We start from the raw sequence: 22795 nt of genomic DNA on the forward strand, positions 1-22795 counted from the left end.
AAGAAGCAAAGAATAAAAGAAGTAGTTACTAGAAGTTGGAGGCAGAATGGTGATTGGGGAGATATTAATTAAAAAGATACAAAGTTTCAGTTAGAGATCTGTTTTACAAGATGATGTTAGGGTCAATAAAGATATATTGTGTACTTGATAAGTGTTAACAATAGGGCTTGAACACTGTTCCTGAACTGATTTTCCTCAAGGCTATAGCTATATCACTTGAACCACAGTTCCACTTCAGTCCTTTTGGCAAGTTATTGAAGAATCTCACCAACTTTCTTGACATGGATGGCTTCAAACCTAAACCTCAGATCTCAGCCTCCTGAGTAGCCAGGATAACAGGCGTGAGTCACCAGCGCCTGGCTAAAAATAGGATTTTTTATTTGTTTTTGTGGGTTGTGGGTTTTAAACTCTGGGCTTGGGTGCTGTCCCTGAGCTCTTCAGCTCAAGGCAAGTGCTGTACCACTTTAGCCACAGCACCATTTCTGGTTTTCTGTTTAATTGGAGATAAGAATCTCAAGGACTTTCCTGCCTGGTTGGCTTTCAACCATGATTCTCAGATCTCAGCCTCCTGCGTAGCTAGGATGACAGATATGAGCCACTAGCATCTGGCTAGAATAGGGTTTTAAAAGTGTTGTTTTATTTTGTGTTACTAGGGATTACATTCAGGCCTAGTGAATATTCTACCACCTGTCTCAAGTTCTTTTGCTTTTAGTTTGTTTTCAGGTAGGGTTTTACTTATGTTGCTTTGGCTGACCTTGAACTACAATCTTCCTACTTCTACCTCCTAAGAAGCTTGGATCACAGACATGAATAACATTCCCAGTTAGTTTTTGGAATAGACTCTCCCTAACTTTTTTGCTGCCTCAAACCACAATCCTTCTATCTCTATCTCCTAGTAGCTAAGATTTTAGGTATACACCACCATACCTTGTCCAGAATAGGTTTTGTTTTAGTCTCCCACCAAGATATGGAGGTAATGTTAATTAGCTTGATTTAGCTATTGTACTGAAAACATTTCATAACTCCTCCTTATAGTACATAAATTTTATATGTGTAATTCATGCCAGAAATACATAAATAGAAAATAAGAGAGGAACATTGCCATGAAAATAAGTAAACAAAATGAGTGATAATCTTGTGAAAATGAAATAAAATGAATCTTCTTGTGAAAATTAAATGTTTTTTCAAATGTAAGTAAAACACTTAGAGAATAGAAACAGCTAAATAAATTAAAGCTCTGGTCTCTGCTGTTCTTGTGACTTTGTTATTAGAACCATCTTATCACTCAGAACTCAGTTGAAATACTGCCTTTTCTGACCATCTAACTTAAATGCTTCACCAGTCTTGCCTCTTCTACTGACTCTTATTTCATTACAGCACTCACTAGTGCTGTACTTTCCATTTTCCTTATGCTTCTCTTTTAAACTTCTTTACTGTTTGTTTCTCACCATTAGATGTATTCTATGACAGGACACTTATGGTCCTATTCAATGATATGTCCCCTGCAGATAGAAAAGTGCTGTTCAGTTTTTCTTAAACTATGGGGGCAAATGCCCTCTGTCTTGCCTACCCATTTATGCTAGGGGGTGGGAGCTTGCTTTAGTTGTAGCCAGCATTCACACAATGGAATGCTAGGGGAAGATAAGCTGTGGTAAGGGAAGACCTGGTAGGAGGATGGTACTGAGAAGTTAACAGAATGGAGAAAATGGAGTAACAGGATGGGAAGGAATATGAGAGGATGGGAGAGAAAGCTGCAGTCTGTGTGAAATAATGGTGACATTACATTTTGGGATGTTTTATTCTTTGGGAAAAGCAATATAAATACCTTTTCCAGTTCATTACATTATAGAAATGTTGATAGTTTAGTACAATTGTAATACCATGTAACTTACATATACATAGCATGATATAGATCAGAAGCAGGTCTAAAGTGACTACATGACCAGTTAAAATGGTACATTCAATCTACCAATAGAAGCAAACCTATTTCCTCTGGTCTCTAATCTTTTCAAATTCTTTTTCTTAATGCATGTTTGGTTTATTACATGTATAAAATGTTATGTTTTGTACCATTACATTTTCACAAGTATACTTTTTTCTCTTTCCCTAATAGGTAGAAAACAGACCAAAGTATTATGGAAGAGAGTAAGTATGGATTATCTCAAAATATTTAGCTATTGGCATATGTAATAGACAAATCAATGTATGATTTTAGTAAAAAAAGAAGATAATACAAATATTCAAATTTGTTAGAGTCAAATTTTCTACAGTTAAAAGTGATAATTACAATATGAAGAAGAAAATAGGAAAAAATGTACATATAGTAATAAAGATTCAAGTCAATCCTAAATGTATATGAGAAAAATATATTTGTGTAAGTTGAATTTGCATAAATACTTGATATATACTAAATTTATAATCAGTGGTATATGGGCATTTTTATATTTGGTTCAAATTTTCTGCAAGTAGTATATTGGCTCTTTTACTATCAGGGAAAAAAATGCAGTTCATGCTACCAAAAGATAATTGCTGTTAAAAAATTGAGGCTCTATCCCGCCCCCCCATTTTTTATACAAGGCCTTAATATATAGCCCAGGCTGACATAGAACTCTGGATTTCTTGTCTTACTCAAAGGAATGTTGAGATTACAATCATGCATTATATTCCTAATGTTTTTCTTGTTTTTCCAAGATTGAGGTATTTTATATTTAAAATAATCTTATTTTTCCATTTAAAATTGATGATGAGGGCCTAGGAAGGTGGCTGAGTGGTAGAGTGCTCGCCTAGCATGCATGAAGCCCTGGGTCCAGTTTCTCAGTACCAAATATACAGAAAAAGCCAGAAATGGTGCTGTGGCCCACCGGGTAGATAGCCTTGAGTAAAAGAAACTCAGGGACAATGCCCAAGCCCTGAGTTCAAGCCCCAGGACTGGCAAAAAAAAAAAAAAAAAAAGATAATGAACATTGTATTAATTTTTAAAGGTTACATTTCTTTTATTATCTTTAAGTAGTTGTACAAAGGAGTTGCTACTTAACAAAGCAGTTTATGAATATAATGCATTAATGTCACCCCTTTCAGCATTCTCACCCATCCCTCCCCAACCCACCTTCTCTTTCATTCTTCTAAGTTTTATGATATATATTTAATTATTGACTGCATTCTCCTCCTCTTTTCTTCTCTTCTTTGGTGATTTTTTTTTGCCTGTTGTCATGGGGCTTGAATGCAGGGTTTGGGTGCTGTCCTTTAGCTTTTTTTTTTTTTTGCTGAAGGCTAACACTCTACCACTTTGATCCACAGCTCCACTTCTGGTTTTTGGGTGGTTAATTTGGAGATAAGAGTCCTCAGATCTCAGCTTCCTTAGTGGCTAGGATTATAGGCATGAGCCACCAGTGCTAGGCTTCAGTGATTTTTTTTTTAACTGCTTTGTTTGAAATTCTGCAGTTGAATAGCAGAAAGTTCAGACTGCTGTTGTAGTAATTTCTACAGTCCTTAATATTTCTGATTACTGAGCAACAAATCATGTTATAGAAAAGTATAAAAATCACCCATAATCCCATCATTCTCCAAATAAAATCTTGTTTTTTATGACTTGAGATCACATTGAATAAAAAAAATTCTGTGTTTATTTTCAAGACTGTTGTGAAGGGTAAAAACCTATTAGTTAAAGGAGAGTGATTCCTAGGTCCTTGGCAGTCTTGGGGCTCTTTGCAGTCATATCATAACTTCTATAGTTAGTCTTCAGCTTGTTATTTAGGTTCTTTTAAACTGCAGAATCAGGGGCTGGGAAGGTGGCTCAGTGGTAGAGCACTTGCCTTGCATGCATGGGGCCCTGGGTTCGATTCCTCAGCACCACATAAGCAAAAAGAAAAAAGCTGGAAGTGGAGCTGTGTCTCAAGTGGTAGAGCGCTAGCATTGAGCTGAAGAGCTGAGGGACAGTGCCCAGGCCCAGAGTTCAGGCCCCATGACCGGACCAAAAAAAACAAACAAACAGAAAACAACAACTGCAGAATCAGTAACTCTCACAAAAAAATGCTGGAAACCAGAAGTGTGTTAGATTTTGAACTTTTAGATTACGGATACTGAAATGCTACTATTAAAAGTAATACCATGGGGCTGGGAAGGTGGCTCAGTGGTAGAGTGCTTGCCTTGCATGCCTGAGGCCCTGGGTTCCATTCCTCAGCACTACATAAGCAAAAAGAAAAAAGCCGGAAGTGGCGCTGTGTCTCAAGTGGTAGAGCGCTAGCCTTGATCTGAAGAGCTGAAGGACAGCGCCCAGGCCCAGAGTTCAGGCCCCATGACCGGACCCCCCCCCCAAAAAAAAAAAAAAAAGTAATACCATAAGAAACATCAGAATACATAAGGTTTTGGGGGCAGGTAGACATACTGGGTTGACTGGTCTGAATAAATTTTTATTCTAAAATTTTTTCCTTTGGTTTTATTTTACAATTCAAGTCTTTAAAAAACCAGTTTTTTTAATTTTTTTACTAGTTTTATCAGTTGATATGTAAACTTAAAGTATATGCTAACCTAATGGTATGTGTTACTACAGGGATAAGTTATCATCTTGATTCTAGCATATGGAGCATGTTAGTTTGTAAACCTAGTTTAAAAATATTGAAAAATTTGTGGAGATGAAAAATTTAGTTGCCCATTGTGACTGACACTACCTGTTTTAATTGACATGATTTGAACATAGCTGCCAGAACTGTTCTAAGACTATTCAGAGAACCTTCACTAGACCCATGATGAGGAACTTCATGTTGCCACTTAGTCCTAGTAAAGTTCCAGTTACTAGTGAGTCATTTCAGGGCCTTTACAACTTATCATTGCAAAATCAAGTGACTATTTCTTATGAAGCTGCCAAGTGTTTTTTGAGCAGTGAGTTAGTATGGTTATTTTAGGAAAGCGTGAAAAAAGGTTGGGAAAGTGTATTTAGAGGACACAGCAAATGATGGGATTTAGGAAACATGAATAGTCCCTTAGGAAAATAAATGGGAGACGTGCTAGTTTATGACAATTTGTCTCCTTTCCTGTAAGAGTCTGTCTTCCCTGGTTCATGAAACTTCTAGGGAAATATTGGTGGCGATTAAGTTCTTTTTTTTCATTCTGTCTGGCTGGAGATATAATTTTGTAATGTATACAATACAATAGTGATTTGTTGATCTTGGTGAAAGAGAAAGCTAGCTCAGACTTCTTTTTTTTTTGCTAGTCATGGGGCTTGAACTCTGGGCCTGGGAGTACTGTCCTTTAGCTCTTCAGCTCAAGGCTAGCGCTCTACCACTTGAGCCACAGTGCCACTTCCAGATTTTTCTGCTTATGTGGTGCTGAGGAATCAAACTCAGGGCCTCATGCATGCAAGGCAAGCACTCTACCACTGAGCCACCTCCCAGTCCCCAATTAAGTTCTTTTGGAGGCTTTGTCTTTAGGTATTAAAAAGAAGTAGAGAAAGACTTTTGCATTGACTGTTTATCAGATGCTTTCAGCTCAGAATAGTACACTGAAGCAGAATATTTTAGGGTAATATGTACTGTATTCCTTCATTATCTTTGATATATATATGTGTGTTCTTTATGAGTTGTAAATTATCATACAAATATAAGGTGATAATCATATTTTCAATATTTTCCACCATGGAATTTTTCTTTTTTAATGTTTGGTATCAAATTGTTACAGATTAACCTACTACTTATATAAAAATGTGTTATTTATGTTTATTCTATTTTCTTTGTTAACCAAAGATAAAGTTTAACAAGGAATGAAAGCTACTATTGCCGTTGTTTGCTTGTGGTTTAAGTATTAAATAATGCAGATTATGCATATTATTGGGCAATTACGCCAATTAAAAACAACGTAGGGTCCTGGAAAATTGCCAGCATAGATTCTGAGTCAAAGTTTTGGAGCCACTGGTGGGAAGTAAAGAAATGGAACTCATTTTGTAGATTTTAGCAAGTACATATGTTCAAACAGGTTCTATAAGAAAGGAATGAAAGGATTGTCTGCCCAAGTGATCCTCCAGATGGATGTAAATTTTGATTTTATGATTGGTAACTGAATTCAGTAACTTGTCTGATACTGTTCTTAACACACAGAGAAGCTGGCCTGGGGCCAGGCCCAGAGAAATTCATAGTTAAGTCCAAGTGCTTTTCTTTGATTATGTAGCATATTTTCCTAGCAAATAACAGAAGATGGTGGGGATTGTTTAAGAGGAGAATTGTGGAAAGAAAACAGTTCTGAATTGATTTTTTTCCCATAGATTTCACGGCATGATTTCCAGAGAAGCATCTGACCAGCTCTTGAGTGTAGCCGAGGGGAGCTACCTTATTCGGGAGAGTCAGCGGCAGCCTGGAACCTATACTTTGGCTTTAAGGTTGGTCATGGACCTGCACTTATAACTACACTTTATTTAAACCCTCTTAATAGAGAGCTGTAAAATTTAAAAGCATCCAGCATGTAATTGAATTGATTCTTGTTTTCTTGGGGTCCAATTACCATTTTAATAGCTTTGAGACCCTTTAAAAATTCCCCATGAATGGTAGCACTCAGTAATTAAGAATTAAAACACTTTTAAAGCATTTTTTGTTGTAGCTGCTTCTTTCCATTCCAACCTTTCCTTTCTCTCCTATTAGTCTTCCTGTGTCAGCGTCTATATATTTCTTGAATAAAGAAAAGTAACTAAAAGAACAGTTCTTTATAACTCATAAAGCTAATGAGTTTCTCTTAGTTCGGATTTGGTTGAAGTAGCTTTTGTTGAGATCATTCCTGATACAAACTGAAGTTTGCCTTGTGTTTTGGCTGTTCTAGCTTATAGAATAGTGCTCAAAAACACGTATTTCCATGAAGACTCCACTAACAACCCAGTAATGCTCTAGTTACAATAGTATACCTACCCATTGGACTTATCCCATGCCAGGCCTCTAACCTCATTTTATCTGCATGGTGACTCTATGTACCATTATTATTATTAACGGTACTTATATTACTGAGATCCTGGAGTTTGAATAGCATGACCATCCAAGGCCTTACACTGAGTAAGTTGTACAGCTGATATTTAAATCCAGTCTGGCTTCAGAGTCTGTCATTTTAATCATTCCATATTTGTATCTGGTGAAAGACTTAGAATAAGTCTTTGTTCATTCATTTACATACTTCTTCTTTGTAAAAGACTTTAGAATACCAACTTCCCAAGCAAGTGGTCAAAGAAGTAACATTTCCTCTGGTAGCCACAGATAAGAGGATAAAAAGTTGATGGTAGTGGGCTGGGAAGGTGGCTCAGTGGTAGAGTGCTTGTTTTGCATGCATTCGACCCTGGGTTCAATTCCTCAGTACCACATAAGCAGAAAAAGCTGGAAGTGGTGCTGTGGCTCAAGTGATAGAGCACTAGCCTTGAGCTGAAGAACTGAGGGATAGCACCCAGGCCCAGAGTTCAGGCCCCACGACTGACAAAACAATAAAAAAAAAGTTGATGTTAGTGCTTAGGACTAATATGTCTAAATCCTTTTTCTACCACTTATGAGAATGAACAGGGAAGGGACTTCATTCATGTCCACAAGATTTAATAATTATTTATGTGATAGATAGAATTATATAATTCAGTATTTTTTCATATAAAAATTATATCATTTTGCATTCTTGCAGAATAGAACTTGTCACAGGAATTTGTGAAAATTTACTTTTCATGAAAAATTAAAGTATAAATTTCAGTTACTTAATTTACTAATATTTTACAGATTTAAATTGTGGTATACAGGGGGATATAATTACTTTGGCAATCTAAATACCTTTTCTTTTTTCTTCTCCTTTTTTTTTTTTTCTTTTTTGGCAACTGAACTAGAAGATTGATATGGGGCTAATTACAGACTTTCTTGAAGCTGATTTATCTTTTTACTCCTAACATTTTCCACTGGAATTCTGCACCACTGCATTTCCGAATAGTCCGGTCATCTGATTATCTAGGAAAAATAAGCATTGATGTGAAAGCTGGTGTACCAGAAGAAAGAAGTGGGAAGGAAAAATAGCAGACAGAAATCTGTACAATATTCTTGCAGTTTACCTTTCTCTAAAGTCACACAGAAAGTACAGAAATTTAGTTTGAACTTAATTTTGCCTCATTGTGAAGTTCAGATACTTTGCACTAGACCATATGGCTTCTTATGACATGTTGTCACTCAGCTTTCCATAGATGACAACAGAAGTATTTGAGGGGCAAGAATTTAGTTTGGAGTAAAGTTGCACCAGACCTTCCACAGTCTTCCTCCTTCTAACCTCTTGCCCTTTCTCATTTTGCCCATTACTTTAGGCTTACAATCACTTTTCATCTACATCGTCCAATACATCTCAAGGTTGAAACTAGTGAATAGCTAACATTAGAGTATTTTTGATGCATTTTGGGGTCACATATAACCTTTCTTATGTTATTGAAAATCATCGTGAAACTGTTATTTGCAAGAAAAATTGTAAAAGGGCTGCAGCAATTGTGGGAGAGAAATTTGTGAGTTTACATTATGAATAACTTATTGCTAAAGTTTAGTTAATGTTTTTCCTTGTTTTAAACTAGATGTATGGCAGAATAATGCTAATCAGAATGTGCATTAGAAGCTATAATATATGTATATGTCATATCTATCTATCTATCTGTCTATCTATCTATCTATTTCTCATCTGATACTTCCCCTTTGCTGATGTTTTTCTAATTCACATCAGTTTGTTTAGTTACCAAAATATTGCATGATCCCTTTGTGGAAAAGCATGCTGTCTAGTTGATAGTTGTAAGTGTCCTTAATGCATTTACTGTGTTAACTTAGGAAACTAAAATTAAGAAGTCTTTTTTAAAATAGGTTTACAACTATTACACCAGTACAGAAGTGTTCACTTACAACCTATGTCTGAGTATAAATAAAAAAGAGTGGTGTTCTCTTATATACATTTCTGCATGAATAACTTCATTAACACCTAGAATTAGAACTTTTCCATGTTCCTGAGTGTGCTTTGTTTTGTTTGTGATCTTAAACTGCTCTCTCTTCAATGAAGCCATGTTTGGAATTGATCATTACTCTTAATATATCTGTCAGTTGGACTCCAAACCTGATAGTCTTATTCTGTTGGTTCAGATCCTCAGACTTTAAAAGTCTGAGTTAAGAAAAGCTCATTTTTTCCCATAGTTCAGTTTTGTGAAAAACTATCATCCTCCATTGAAGGTTGTAGTCCTACACTACCTGGAGTAGTCATATGTTAGAACTTTGAGGCCAACGTGAGCATGCACATTCATCAATCTCAGTTATTTTCACAAATCTGAAAATATACACTCCTGAGGGTAGTCTGTCTGTGAACATGTAAGGAGAGGGCAATGTGAATGGACTGAGGTTGGATCACCAAAAATCAACATAATGAAAAAAACTGATAGTGAATAATGATCACTAGAATTGAAATTACCAGGTATGTGAAAGAGATGGAATACTAGTATTTCATTTGGAATATCACATTACAAAAAAACAATTCTTTTTCTTTCAACCTCAATTCTTTTTGTATTACTTTACTTATTTTTAAAAAATAGAATCTCACGTTTTTGTTAGGGTTCACTTCAGACCACATACTTTCTTCCTACACCTCCTACATAGATAGAATTGTAGGTGAGAATCACCCACCACCACTCCCTCCTTCCTCCCTGCCCCCACCTCCCCCCTTAGAACTGTGATTCTCCCAATCTGTGCTTCCTAAGTGTCTAGGATTATAGGTGTTCATCACCATACCTATGTTTCTCCCAACCCAGCCCTCCCACCTACTCCCTCCAATTTGGACATTTTATATTGATATCATCTGCTGTCTTTTAGTTTATTAGTTCTATATTGTTTTTTGACAGTGCTGAAGATTAAACCTAGTGCTTCACACATGCTAGACAAGCACTCTACCACTGAGCTACATCCCAGCCCTCTGCTATTTCTTATCTGTTGGTAAACCCATCTGTTATAAATGCAAGAAGACTTTAATTATCTCCACTGATTTGTTAATAACGTTTTAATCTTATGGCTCTTTAGTTTAAAGAAATAAAACATGAAAGTAGGTAAAACACAGCTGAATGTTAGGTTCTTGCTATTCTTCATCCATTTAATATAGGGCACACTACATTAAGAATTTTCTTGAGAATATTCAGAAAAACATTGCACATTTAATATGGTGTAGAGCTACTGTTATGCATTACTTAGACATACCATTGGGCTCTCTCAATGTTGGTTTCCTTTGATATAAAACAGTCCTTTTCATGTGAGCTTAAGCTGCTGAGTTAATATATTTTTGTTAAGAAAAATAAAACCTTGATTATGTATTTTACAAAAGGCACAAAAAAACCAAGAAGAAACATTTAAAATACTAGCTATTTAAACAGGAACCTTTTCAATGTAATATGTAAATTGAAAGAGAACAAGGAAGATTTAAGAGAACAAGGAATTGAGGTTTTAAATGATTCATAAGCCAGGTGCCCGTGGCTCACACCTGTAATCTTAGCTACTAAGGCGAGTGAGATCTGAGTATCAAGGTTCAAAGCCACCCCGGGCAAGAACATCCATGGGACTTATCTCCAATCAACCACCAGAAAACTGGAAGTGGTGCTTGGTTCAAGTGATAGCTCAGGGACAGCACCTAAGCACAGAGTTCAAGCCCCATGACTGACAAAGAAAAAGAAAGAAAAAAAAGAAAATGATTCATAAACTAGTTGCAGTTACCTATTATCTTTATTAGAGCTTTGGAAATGAAGCCATAGTAGCAACTTTAGATTTTGAAAATATGGATTCTAGTTTCCTGACTTCTTATATACACTTAGCTTTTTAAGTGTTATTTTCTGATTTGGAAAATAATAGCAGTAATTCTCAACAATTTTAAAGTCTACTATCCTCTTTAAGAATTATATTCTCTGTCATTGAAATGTTTTCAGCTGCTAATATTACCTAATGCACAAAAAGTAAACTCTATGAGCTTAAACCTAAGTTACTATGGAAATACATCACATTATGAAAAATGCAAAAAAAAAAAACCCCACATTTTTCTCTCACTACTAGGGTTTGAACTCAGTGCCTTGAACTAGCTCAGCTTCCTTGCTCCGCATGCTATCACTTGGGCCATGCTCCCAGCCTGGACTTCTGCTAGTTATTTTGAAGATGGAGTCTCAAGGACTTTTCTGCTCAGGCTTTGAACTGCAATCTTCTAGCTCTCAGCTTCCTGAGTTAGTTGTATTGTAGTTGTTTTAATAGTATGGATAATTAATATTCCAGCGATGTGTTGAAAGTACTGTGATCATCAGCTTCAGTTTATGGCTATTTTCCTTAGCATCAAAGGTAGCTTGCCAGGATAGTATGAGATATGTGCTTCCTGTTTATATTTGGCAAGAAAGTACCAAGGAACCATCCCTATCTCATACAACATACCTCTTTCCCTTTACCTTGAGAGAACCAGTGCAGGTTGCCCTTTCCCACCACTGGGGGACATGGCAGATTCTGTTTGTTTGTCTAGTACCTGCTTCTAGTGCTAGGAAATGACTTTGGGAGAAAGACTGAATAACTATAATATGTTTTTCTTTTCTTACTTAAACCAAGGAGGAAAGTTGATAGAAAGGAGGGAAGATACATACCAGCTAGTGAAGAAACATGGCTACTACTGCATGTTAGCCTAAGATCATTAAGGTCATTTCATTGTTAGACCATGAAGATTATCTCATAATGTAATTCTTCAAATCTTTTAGTCTTGGTCAACCTCTTACTAAAAATAATATACCTGGAGCTTTTGGTCTGTTAGCAGGCTGCTAGATGGTGGGAGTGAAGGACATTTTAGCAGTAAGTGTTCTAGGAAAGCCTGGTAGTTAAAGTTTTATCTACAAAGACAAATTACCAAAATCTGAGTAGAAGGCAGTGATAGTTACTTTTACAATCTAGGTCATTGTTGGAACAGTAAGAATAATGAATGGAAAGGATTGTGGTAAGTTTTACCAAAATTATTACTATGTTAATGGTGCTAGGGATAGAAACCACAGCTTCATTTTGTGTTAGGCAAGCATTTTACCACCCCTAAACATTTGCTTTTGTTTTTGTTTTTGTGGTGCAGGCGATAGAATTTAGGTCCTCAGTGATCAGTAGTCAATTTCTTTTGATTATGGAGAATTGATCTTTAAAAGAGTTTCTTGATGTCCTATAAAATATTGACTTTGAGAAAATATCATTAAATCCAAATTGGGTGATTCCAGACATATTTCTGTTAACTCATTTTAGCTTCTCTAAGTTTGGAGAAGAGCAGGACAGCATGTATACAAAAATCTTAATAACCCAAGATGCTGGTTCTGGACATTCCCTGGATAGATTTGGACATATTCCAGAGAATGCCTGACATGCAAATGCTATTCTTCTTGAAAATTTTGTGTATCAAGGTAAGATTAGAAGTTTTTATATAATGGGAGAACAGTAACTCTGAAAACTGGAAAAACTATGTTTGATTATATTTATTATTTGATTAATTTTTAAGCATATATAGACAGCATTATACAGAGAAGTATCATTATTTTCATAAAATTATGTATCTATAATTTCATATTATAAGTAGAGAGTTAGCTGAAAACAATTTATCTGAGTGTTAAGATGATTGTTATTTTTCTCTACTTTTGTGTGTGTGTTTTCAGGTACTAGGGCTTGAACTCTGCCTGGTTGCTCTCCTTGAGCTTCTTTTGCTCAAGGCCAGCTCTCTATCATTTGAATCAGCTCTACTTCAGCTTTTTTTTGTTGTTTAGTGGAGGTCTCTTAAGATTTTCATGCCCAGGCTGACTTCAAACTGCAATTCTCAGATCTCAGCCTCCTAAGTAGCTAGTATTACAGGAAGTACTTGGCTTCTTTGTAACTTTTAAGTTGCCTGATTTTATATATAATTTTCCAAAAGTCAATAGTGTTATTTTTCTTTTTTTTTTTTTAGACAAAATGAGGACATAGGCTACAACTTTAGATCAAAATGAAAATCAATATTTTCTAATTTTGTTTATGAAGTTGTGACTATAATTAGAATCTTTCAGCATGTTTAATTGGCCAGAAGGGGTTGGTCAGCATGGACAATGTCTGAAATCCTTGCAGGGTTTATAGGGGGAGCGCTTGATGCAGCACTGGCACTGCTGCTGCCTCTAGCCTGGAGATGAATGTGAATTGCCTCTAAACATAATCTCTTGGATTAAGTGCTTCTCAGAGCCTGTAGGTATTATTAGTATTAAGCTTGTATGAATCCATGAATCCTTCTTCATGGAATTCAGTGAAATATACTTGATTCGGTTTCTTGCTTTTGTCCCTGATCACTAAGCAACTTTTTAATGAATGGCTCCCCTTGTACTTTTTTTACAGGGAGAGAAAACTTAAGTCTGCTGATTATAAAGAGCTTCTGAGTGATTTTTCATTTTTAGTTAACAAATTAACATTACGGCTGGGATCAGAAGGTGGAAAAGAAGGAAGAAAATATACCAGGTTTCTCCTGTTTTGTTAAGTCAGCTAAAACACTCTTTGTCCATTTTTTTCTCTGGAGACCCTTTCTTGATCAGTTAACCTAAAAGACTGCTTGGGGGAGGGATCTAAATAGGTGGTTTCATCACTTTTTTTTTTTTTTTTTTCCTTTCTGATGTGCCTCTCCAATTGATTTTCTAAGTAGCTAGTGGCTACCTTGTTAAAGTCCTACAGCAGTGAAGGAAGGGTTCGGTTTTTCTATATCCTTTTCAACATTTGTGTTAAGCTGATTTCAACTTACTTTTGTTTTTATATTTTTAAGGTATATTTTAAGACAAATTGTCAAGCATTAAACATAGACTTAAGTTCAAATACTTTTTGCAGCAATTAATTACAAACAGTTTGGATCATCTTCTATCTGTTTTGTCTTTTGGTAATTTTTTTTTTTTTTGGAAAAGGGAACTAGAACCTGACTTTTGCATCGATTTTGAAATGCAGTAGGAGGTGTATTTGATTCTCTTTTTAAGATTCTTTAGTATCCATATACCACTGCAGAATGCAATAATAGTGTATTAATTTACTTCCACTAAAAAACCTAGCACATCTCAAAATTTTATTAAGGGATTTGCTTTGTAAATCAAACAGCCAACGTCTACCAAATATTTACTACTTTAGGCATTATAGTAAATACTTTATGTGAAATATATTACTATTTACAAAGTTTTTTTTCATGTGTCATCCATGGAACCTTTTCCATGCTGGAGGTAAATGCACAAAGCCAACCATGATCATATGTGAGTGCTGTACCAACTAAAGTTGTATCAACTCAGGTCCTGTTTACTTCCTCAGAGACTAGACAAAGTTTGATATATTGCAACTTGTAGTTTCTGAAGATAAACTGTTTATATGCAGAATTTTCCATGCAGTACATTCTAATATTTTCTGCATTTTCAAATGAGTAAAACAAAGCTTAATTTACTGAAGAACAAAAAGCTAAGAAATACAGCTTGTAAAAAATAATAATGAAATTGCAGTTCTTTCCCTTCCCCCACGTTGGGGATTGAACCCAGGGCCTTCTAGATACTACATAAGAACTCTTACCATGAAACTACATTCCCAGGCTGGCCTGGACTCAAAATCCTCCTATCTTAATCTCTTGACTGCTGGGATTGTAGACATGTAATACAACTTTTGGTTTAATATCCAGTTCATTGTATAAACTAACAAAAAATATGACAAAAGAATAAATTTTTACCTTTTAAATCAATACATTCAAAAAGATTTAAAAAGTAATACTTGGTCATTTTACTAAACAGAGAAACTAAAATTATAAATAAACAAACTAAAGACAGACTTTGAAGGTGGGAATTATTCTACAAATTCTGAAGGTTAACTTTCTAATTCTACCTCCCTAATAAAAAAGCAAATGAAATGTATTTGAAATCCAATAATTAAAACAAATTCCACTTTAAGATCATGCTGTATAATATGTACTCTGTGTGTGTGTGCGCATGTGCATGCACGTGTGCAAGCATGTGTGTGTGCATGTGTACTGTTCCTGGAGCTTGAAAACAGAACCTGGGCACTGTTCCTGGGCTCTTTTGCTCAACCCCTGTGTCCTACCACTTGAGCCACAGTTCTCCTTCTGGCTTTTTGGTTCCCATGATCCTCAGGTCTCAGCCTTCTGAGTAGGATTACAAGTGAGCCACCAGTGCCTGGCTCCATTTGTATGTTTTTTTAAAAAATCCTAGTTGCATGTGATTCTTCCACACTGTGACTTGGTGCCCTTTGAAGAGCTTTTAAAGAAAAGGGATAGTTACTGTGATCACTGAAATAAGAAAACGTGACAGACTGGAAGCAAAATGTTTGATTGAAATTGGCCTTCATTTTTTTTGGTTTTTCGTTTTTAATCTTTTGACTGTTATTAACGTAATTCAGGTAAGGAATGCATTTCTTTCTGGACAGTGTCACCCCTTCCCATGTACCCTCCTAGTTTTGTTTTTGTTTTTGTTTTTGTTTTTTGGCGGGGGGTTCTGGTCGTGGGGCCTGAACTCTGGGCCTGGGCACTGTCCCTCAGCTCTTCAGCTCAAGGCTAGCACTCTACCACTTAAGCCACAGCGCCACTTCCGGCTTTTTTCCCCCCTGCTTATGTGGTGCTGAGGAATCGAACCCAGGGCCTCAAGCATGCAAGGCCAGCACTTTACTGCTAAGCCACCTTCCCAGCCCCCAGTTTTTCTCTCCCATCCTCACCTACAAGTTGTATAGTTCATTTTCAACATAGTGTCTAGTAAGTACCACTGCTGCATTTGTTCACCCTTTGTCCCTCCATTTCTGTGCCTCCATTAATCCTCCTCCCAAAGACACATAAATGACAAACAAGACAAAAAGAAAAGAAAGCAAAAACAACAAAGAAAAAACTTCTATTTTCTGGAGCTCTTCTTGATAAACATTATTTTGTATGATCAGATACACATAGGCATTGTGTGTTTGTGTCCTCTCCTAAGAGTATCCTCCATTGGTTTCATTGTGTATACATGCCTAGAGCCCTGTATAATCTACAGTATAAGTGTACTTTAGATCTGGCTTCCACATATGATCAAAAACATGTACCATTTGTCTCTCTGGGCTTGGCTTACCTTTACATCATTTTGTTTTTTTGCCTTTTGCTTCCCTTTTTTTAAATTTGTGTGTTTTTTTTCTCCTTTCTTGAATATTGATGTTGTTGGACTCTTTGTGTGAATATATAATGCTCATCTCTCCTGCTTCCTATCCTAATACCACATTAACTAAATTCTTCTAATCTCACCACTGAATAGGTCATTTAAACAGAAAATCAATAAAGAACCTTAGGATTAAATGGTACCATACTCCAAATGGAATTAACAGGTATCTAGAGTATTTCACCCAGTAGCAATATATAATCCATATTATTCTCACCAGTGCATGGAACTTTTTCAAAAATACATCATATCCTAGGACATATAACAAGCCTCAGAAAACAACAAAAATGAAATGAATGGAACTTGTTCTATTATATCTGACTATAATGGAATTAAAAAAGAGTTTAACAACAAAAGATATTTAGAAAATATTCATATACTTAGAGACTAAACAGCACATTATTAAATGACTGTAAGTCATTGAGGAAATAAAAGGAGGAAAGTTCCTGAAAACTAAAGGAAATGGAAACATTTTATCAGAACCTTTAGGATATAGCAAAGGCAGTGTTTTGTAAGTACTCATAGTCATAGTTACCTACTTGATGTAAGTAGTCAGTTATTATAAGTACTCATAGCAAAGAATCAACTACTCATGAGTACTTAACATCAAAAACAAAATCAGTACTCAAATAAATAGTATGCAACTGAAACGTCTAGAAAGCAGGAACAAACCAAACTCCAAACTGGTAGAGAAATAGTAAAAAAAATTAGGGCAGAAATTAATGAATTGGAAACATGAAAAAAAAAAACTAAAAAACAACTGCAAAGAAGGAAAAAATAAGATTGATAAGCCTCTAGCTAATTTGACCAAAATAAAGAACTGACGAAAATCAACATAATTCAAGATGAAAAAGTGTATATCATAACAAGTACTGAAGAGATCATGAAGGATTTCATTGAAAACTTGTACTCAACTAAGTTGGAAAATCTAGAAGAAATGAATAAATATATTTGACCCACCAAAACTGAACCAAATGGATATAAGCTACTTAAGCAGCACAATAACAAGTAATAAAATTGAATCAGACCTAATGAGTCTCCAAACAAAGAAAAGCCCCAGGACCAGACGGATTCACAGCCAGATTCTATCAGACCTTCAAAGCACTACTAACACCAATACTACACAGCCTCTTCCATAAAATAGAAAAGGAAAGAATGCTACTGAACTCATTCTATGAAGCAGCTATTTTACTTGTTCAACCAAGAAATGCAACAAAGATTCAACCATAGGATGCAATCAAGTGTGAGAAAAATCTGTCTTTTCTATCAAAGTGGGTTAAAAGTTCCTGCTTTGGCTTGGTGTTGGTTCTTGTTGATTATTCCAGTAAGATAATATCATCCAGTAAAGAAATAAAAGGAGAAACTGGTTTGGGATAAGGAAGGGTTTCTGAAATACAAGGTTTTGTCTTAACTGATTGTTCCATGATAGAATTAAGGCACACCTCTGAAGACTCGCTTCATTGTTCAAGAAATTGTGTGTGTGTGTGTGTGTGTGTGTGTGTGTGTGTGTGTGTGTTTTGGGATTGCTTGTGTACTGTTAATCTTATTTTAATATCTTTTAATGACCACCCTATGGAACCTGAAGTCAACCAATTTGAGCTGAAGAGCAGGGCATGCTATGTTAGTGATAAGTAGGGAGCACCTTGCTTGCTCTGTGTGCTTGCTTGCCAGATTTCTGGTTGATAGCACACCCTTCTGCACAAGTAAATTTTGCCTTGCTGAGACAATTCTGTTTTCACATTGATCATTGTGATCCAATGGTTCTTGGAGAATATTTATAACATAAGGGGGAAAAAAAGAAAAATCAGTCTCAACATCGATGCAAAATATCTCAATATAACCCTTGCAAACTAAATTCAGCAACACATCAAAAAAGATCAGATATGATCAACTTGGTTTCATCCCAGAGATTCAAGGATGGTTCATATATGTAAGTCAATAAATGTAATATATCACATAAACAGGACAAAGAACAAAAATCACACAATCATCTCAATTGCTGCAGAAAAAAAAAAACTTTTGAAAGAATTTCACATCCTTTTTATAAAAAAAGCTTTGAAGAAACTAGGAATAGAAGGATGTACCTGGATTTAATAAAGGCTATATTCATGATACCTATATCTAACACTGTATTAAATGAGGGGAAAAATGAAGTAATTCCTCCTGAAGTTTAGTAATGAGACAAGAATGTGTACTCTCCTTGTTCTTATTCAGTGTTTCATTAGAATTCTTACCCTGAGCAACAAGAGAGGCAAAAGAAATAAAAGATTCAAATAGAAAAAGAAGAAATAAATTATCCCATTTGTTGGTGATATAATCCTGTAACTAACCAACTCGACTTAGACTCCACCAAAATACTGCTAGAACTGACAAATACCTTTGGACAAGTAGCAGGATACAAAATCAACACTCAAAGATTACTAGTTTTTCTGTATACCAGCAATAAGTAGTCTGAGAAGGAAATTGGGAAAAGTTACATTTACAACAGCTTTCAAAATTTGGTATTAACCAAGAAAATGAAAGACTTCTACAGTGAAAATTATTAAACCTGGAAGAAAGAAACTGAAGACTTCTGAAGATGGAGAGACCTCCTGTGCTCATGAATTGGCAGAAAATTTAAAATGGCTGTACTACCAAGGGTAATCCATAGATTTAATGCAATATCCATCAAAATACCAGTATCATTTCTCACAGAAATAGATAAACTAGTCCAAGAATTCGTGTGGAAGCCTAACAGACCCAAATAGCAAAAATAATTGTAAAACAAAAGAATTCTGCTGGAGGCATCACCATTCTGGACTTCAGATTATTTTCTTGAGCCATAGTAGTGAAAATATCTTAGTAACTGACACAAAAACAGACCTGAAGACCAGTGGGAACTGTATAGAAGATCTAGTAATAAAATCACATAGCTATAGCCAACTCATTTTTGACGAAGAAAAAATATGCAATGGAGAAAAGAGAGCCTTTTTATCACATTATACTGGGGAAATGGCATCCAACTATAGGAGACTGCAAACTGACCTCTATCTCACCCTGTGCAAAACTCAACTCCAGAGTTCAAAGTAAGATCTGAAAATAAATCTACAGAGAAATACAAGCAAACTCTGTGGAAGTTAAGGTACAGGAAAATTTTCTGAATAGAACTCCAGATACCTAGAAGATAGGAGCAGGAATTGACAAATGGGACCTCATTAAACTAGAGTTTGTGTATGGCAAAAGAAACAGTCACCAGAACCAAAAGACAGCCTACAGAATGGAAGAACGTCAGCTATTTAGCAGGTAAGAGATTAATACCTAGATTATATAAAGTATTGAAAAAAATTAAGCAGCAAAGTAACAATCCAATTAATAGGCAAAGTGAACAGACAGTTCTTATTAAGAAGAAATATTAAGAAGAAATAATACATGAAGAAATATTCAGTATCCTTGGCCTTAAAGGAAATGCACATCAAACTATACTAAGATTCCATCTCACTCTATTAAAAATGATGGATATCAAGAAACCAAATATCTAATCTTTGGAGAATGCAAGGGGGTTTGGAAGGGATCCGAATGCACTGTTGGTGGGAATGTAAACTAGTACAACCACTGTGAAAATTAGTATTTGGGTTCCTCAAAAGACAAGAAATAGGGGCTGGGAATGTGGCTCAGTGGTAGAGTGCTTGCCTCGCATGCATGAGGCCCTGGGTTCAATTCCTCAGCACACATAAGCAGAAAAAATGGGAAGTGGCGCTGTGGCTTAAGTGGTAGAGTGCTAGCCTTGAGCTGAAGAGCTGAGGGACAGCATCCAACCCCAGAGTTCAAGCCCCACAATGGACCAAAAAAAAAAAAAAAAAAAAAACAAGAAATAGCCCTGTCGTACCACTATTGGGCATATAACCAAAGGAGAGTCAAAACGTACATTTTAAAAGAGGATGAGTGTAGTCAAAGTAGATGGTTCACATCTGTGATAATTGAACAAGAGAACCTGTTGAAATTGTTTTGGGAAGGGGAGAAGTGGGAAAGAGATAGGGAGTGATAAAATGTGATATGACTGGTCAGAATCTATTGTAAACATTTAGAAATGGAGCAATGAAATCCCTCTCTGTATAACCAATGTAAGGCAATAATAAAACAATTATATGCTGTTTTAATAGCATCAAAGAAAACTAATTCTCTATTAAAGTATATTTATAAACGAACCTATCCTTTAATGCATAGTGTGATTATAAAAGCATCAGATGTGGTTATACTTTCAAAAATAAAAAAGTATAATGATAAATTGGGATTTTCCCCACCATGTTTTTCTACTTTCATTCCTCAGATATAATGCCACTCACAATTATTTTTCCTAGAAATTGGCCAATTAAAAAGTATACATCTTTCTATGGCATTTTATGTAGATTACATTCTCTTTTTTTGCAAATTCTTTATTGTGATTAAATGATTACATAATTTCACAAATAGCACAGTATTGTGGGATAGTGATGCTTAAAGTCACAAACACATTCTAACTTTCAAGGGGCAAATTGTCTATAGTGGCCTATAAAGTTTATGAGTTCTATAAGCTTTGACAGTACAGTTATTTTCGTCCACATCAGGTGATATGTACATTTCTTTCCTTTTCTTTGCGTCAACTGTTCCCTTTTTCCCATTCATTCCCTCCCTTCCATCGCTGCCATTGAGTTGCTTAGTTCATTTTGATCAATGTCCAGTGCAGCTGATGGGTCCCACTGTTGTATGTTTTTCCCTGATTCCCTCTAGTTCTGTATCCTCCTAGTTTCCCTCCAGTGTGCACATATATCCCATATATGTGATCAGCAGCATGGGGTTATTTAGTAGTGATTTGACCAGATGAGTGGAGGTCCTTTGTTTCTCAACTCTTGTTAACTTTGTCGTATCACCTTATGTTTTTGTGTTTAACATCCACTTATCAGGGAGACTATGTGCTGTTTGTCTCTTTGCTCTTGGCTCACCTCACTCAACTAGATTACATTCTTTTGTAAATGATAATTAGTAGGAGGTGGTTAACAGAATCGGCAAACTGGATCTCAAGTCTTGGGAGAAGTTTGCTGTATTGTCTACCTGGCTTGTAATTATATAACAAATAGCTGTTGTCCCACAAAGTCAGTCACTTCCTTATTAGTTTTAGCTGGTGACTGGGTAGATTCAATACATGTGGAACCAGATTCTGTGAATTTAGTGTCAGTGCCTAGGATATTGATAGATTTGACTATTGATAGATTAGAAATATGTTAAAATGGGACTCCTGAATTCTGTAATTGTGGTGGTGACTTAATTTATTGTGGTTTTGAACTTGAATGTTGGTAAGATTCTATTAAGCAAGAGATTCTTAAGACAATGTTCTTTAAGTGTTACAGTAAAGATTGAATGAAGAAAATGATAAAATTAATGAAAACTCAAATTGGTTTCTAATGATTAAAAGTACCAGCAATTCCTGATTGAAACTCAGACCATGAATTTGACTTTTAAAGTGAGTCAGAGTTCCTTGGTAAAGGCAGAGAATTTTAGTAGATATTGGTAGTAGGCCTTTCACATTTTAAGAATGTTGAAAATTGGTTCAAATTTTTTTTTCCTGTGTAAGGAAGATGAAAAGGAACTGGAGAAGGATTATGCTCCAAGTAGGCATTGACAGTAAATGTACATTGTGTTCTTTTGATCTGGTCGCTCATGATAGGTTTAGTTGGTTTCCATGGTTTCATTTCATCTACAAACCTCCTGGTGCTACTTGGAATAAGTGGAAAATAATGTTCTACAGAATCAATTTTTCAAAAATATTTTCAGCTTTCAGCTAAGATTATGGATCAGTTAATGGTTAATTTTTTGCATATAAGTGGATGATAATGTGATTTCAGTATTCGTGCAGTATCATAAAATAGATGTTAATTTAAAAAATCTAATATCATGTTATTTGTACTACATGATTATTGAAAATGTTAGTAGATTTGGTACCTGAAATGACTGGGATCACATCACAGTGTTTTGGAAGCCTATATGATTAATAATTGAAGAAGAGTCTTTCAGATTTTTTTTTCTTTTTTCTTTTTCTTTTTTTTGGGGTGGGGAGGGGTCTGGTCGTGGGGTCTGAACTCTGGGCTTGGGCACTGTCCCTCAGTTCTTCAGCTCAAGGCGAGTGCTCTACCACTTGAGCCACAGCGCCACTTCTGGCCTTTTTTTTTCTGCTTATGTGGTGCTGAGGAATCAAATCCAGGGCCTCATGTACACAAGGCAAGCGCTCTACCACTGAGCCACCTTCCCAGCCTGAGTCTTTCAGATTTTAGAAACTTCACTTACCATATGGTGATAATATTTCAAATAATCATATACTCAGATTATGGAATTAAATAGAAAGATCTGTTACTTGCTAGCGCTAGCCTTGAGCTGAAGAGCTGAGGGACAGTGCTCAGGTCCAGAGTTCAAGTCTTATGACCAACCAAAAAAAAAAGAATCTCATAGACTTGCCTGCCCACACTGGTTTCAAATTGCTGTTTTCAGATTTCAGCCTCCTGACTAGCTTGAATTACAAGTGTAAGCTACCAGAGCCAGTTGTTTATATGCCTTTTAAAATCTCTTAAGACTTATAATTACAGTGTTCATTCTATTTACATTTGGGCAACA

General features: G+C 35.7%; 1 protein-coding gene across 3 annotated transcripts in view; it reads left to right on the plus strand.

Annotated features, from left to right (window-relative positions):
- Chn1 (chimerin 1) overlaps nucleotides 1-22795 on the plus strand; it is a 161508-nt gene that overhangs the window by 56833 nt on the left and 81880 nt on the right. For all 3 annotated transcript variants that reach the window (XM_070020603.1, XM_070020593.1, XM_070020614.1), the window contains 2 exons: nucleotides 2114-2145; nucleotides 6254-6367. In XM_070020603.1, coding sequence (XP_069876704.1) covers nucleotides 2114-2145; nucleotides 6254-6367 — 146 coding nt within the window. The remainder of the gene's footprint in view (nucleotides 1-2113; nucleotides 2146-6253; nucleotides 6368-22795) is intronic.

Source organism: Dipodomys merriami, unplaced genomic scaffold (assembly GCF_024711535.1).
Source record: "Dipodomys merriami isolate MVZ:Mamm:240054 unplaced genomic scaffold, mDipMer1.0.p SCAF_1, whole genome shotgun sequence".
Taxonomy (NCBI): Eukaryota; Metazoa; Chordata; class Mammalia; order Rodentia; family Heteromyidae; genus Dipodomys; species Dipodomys merriami.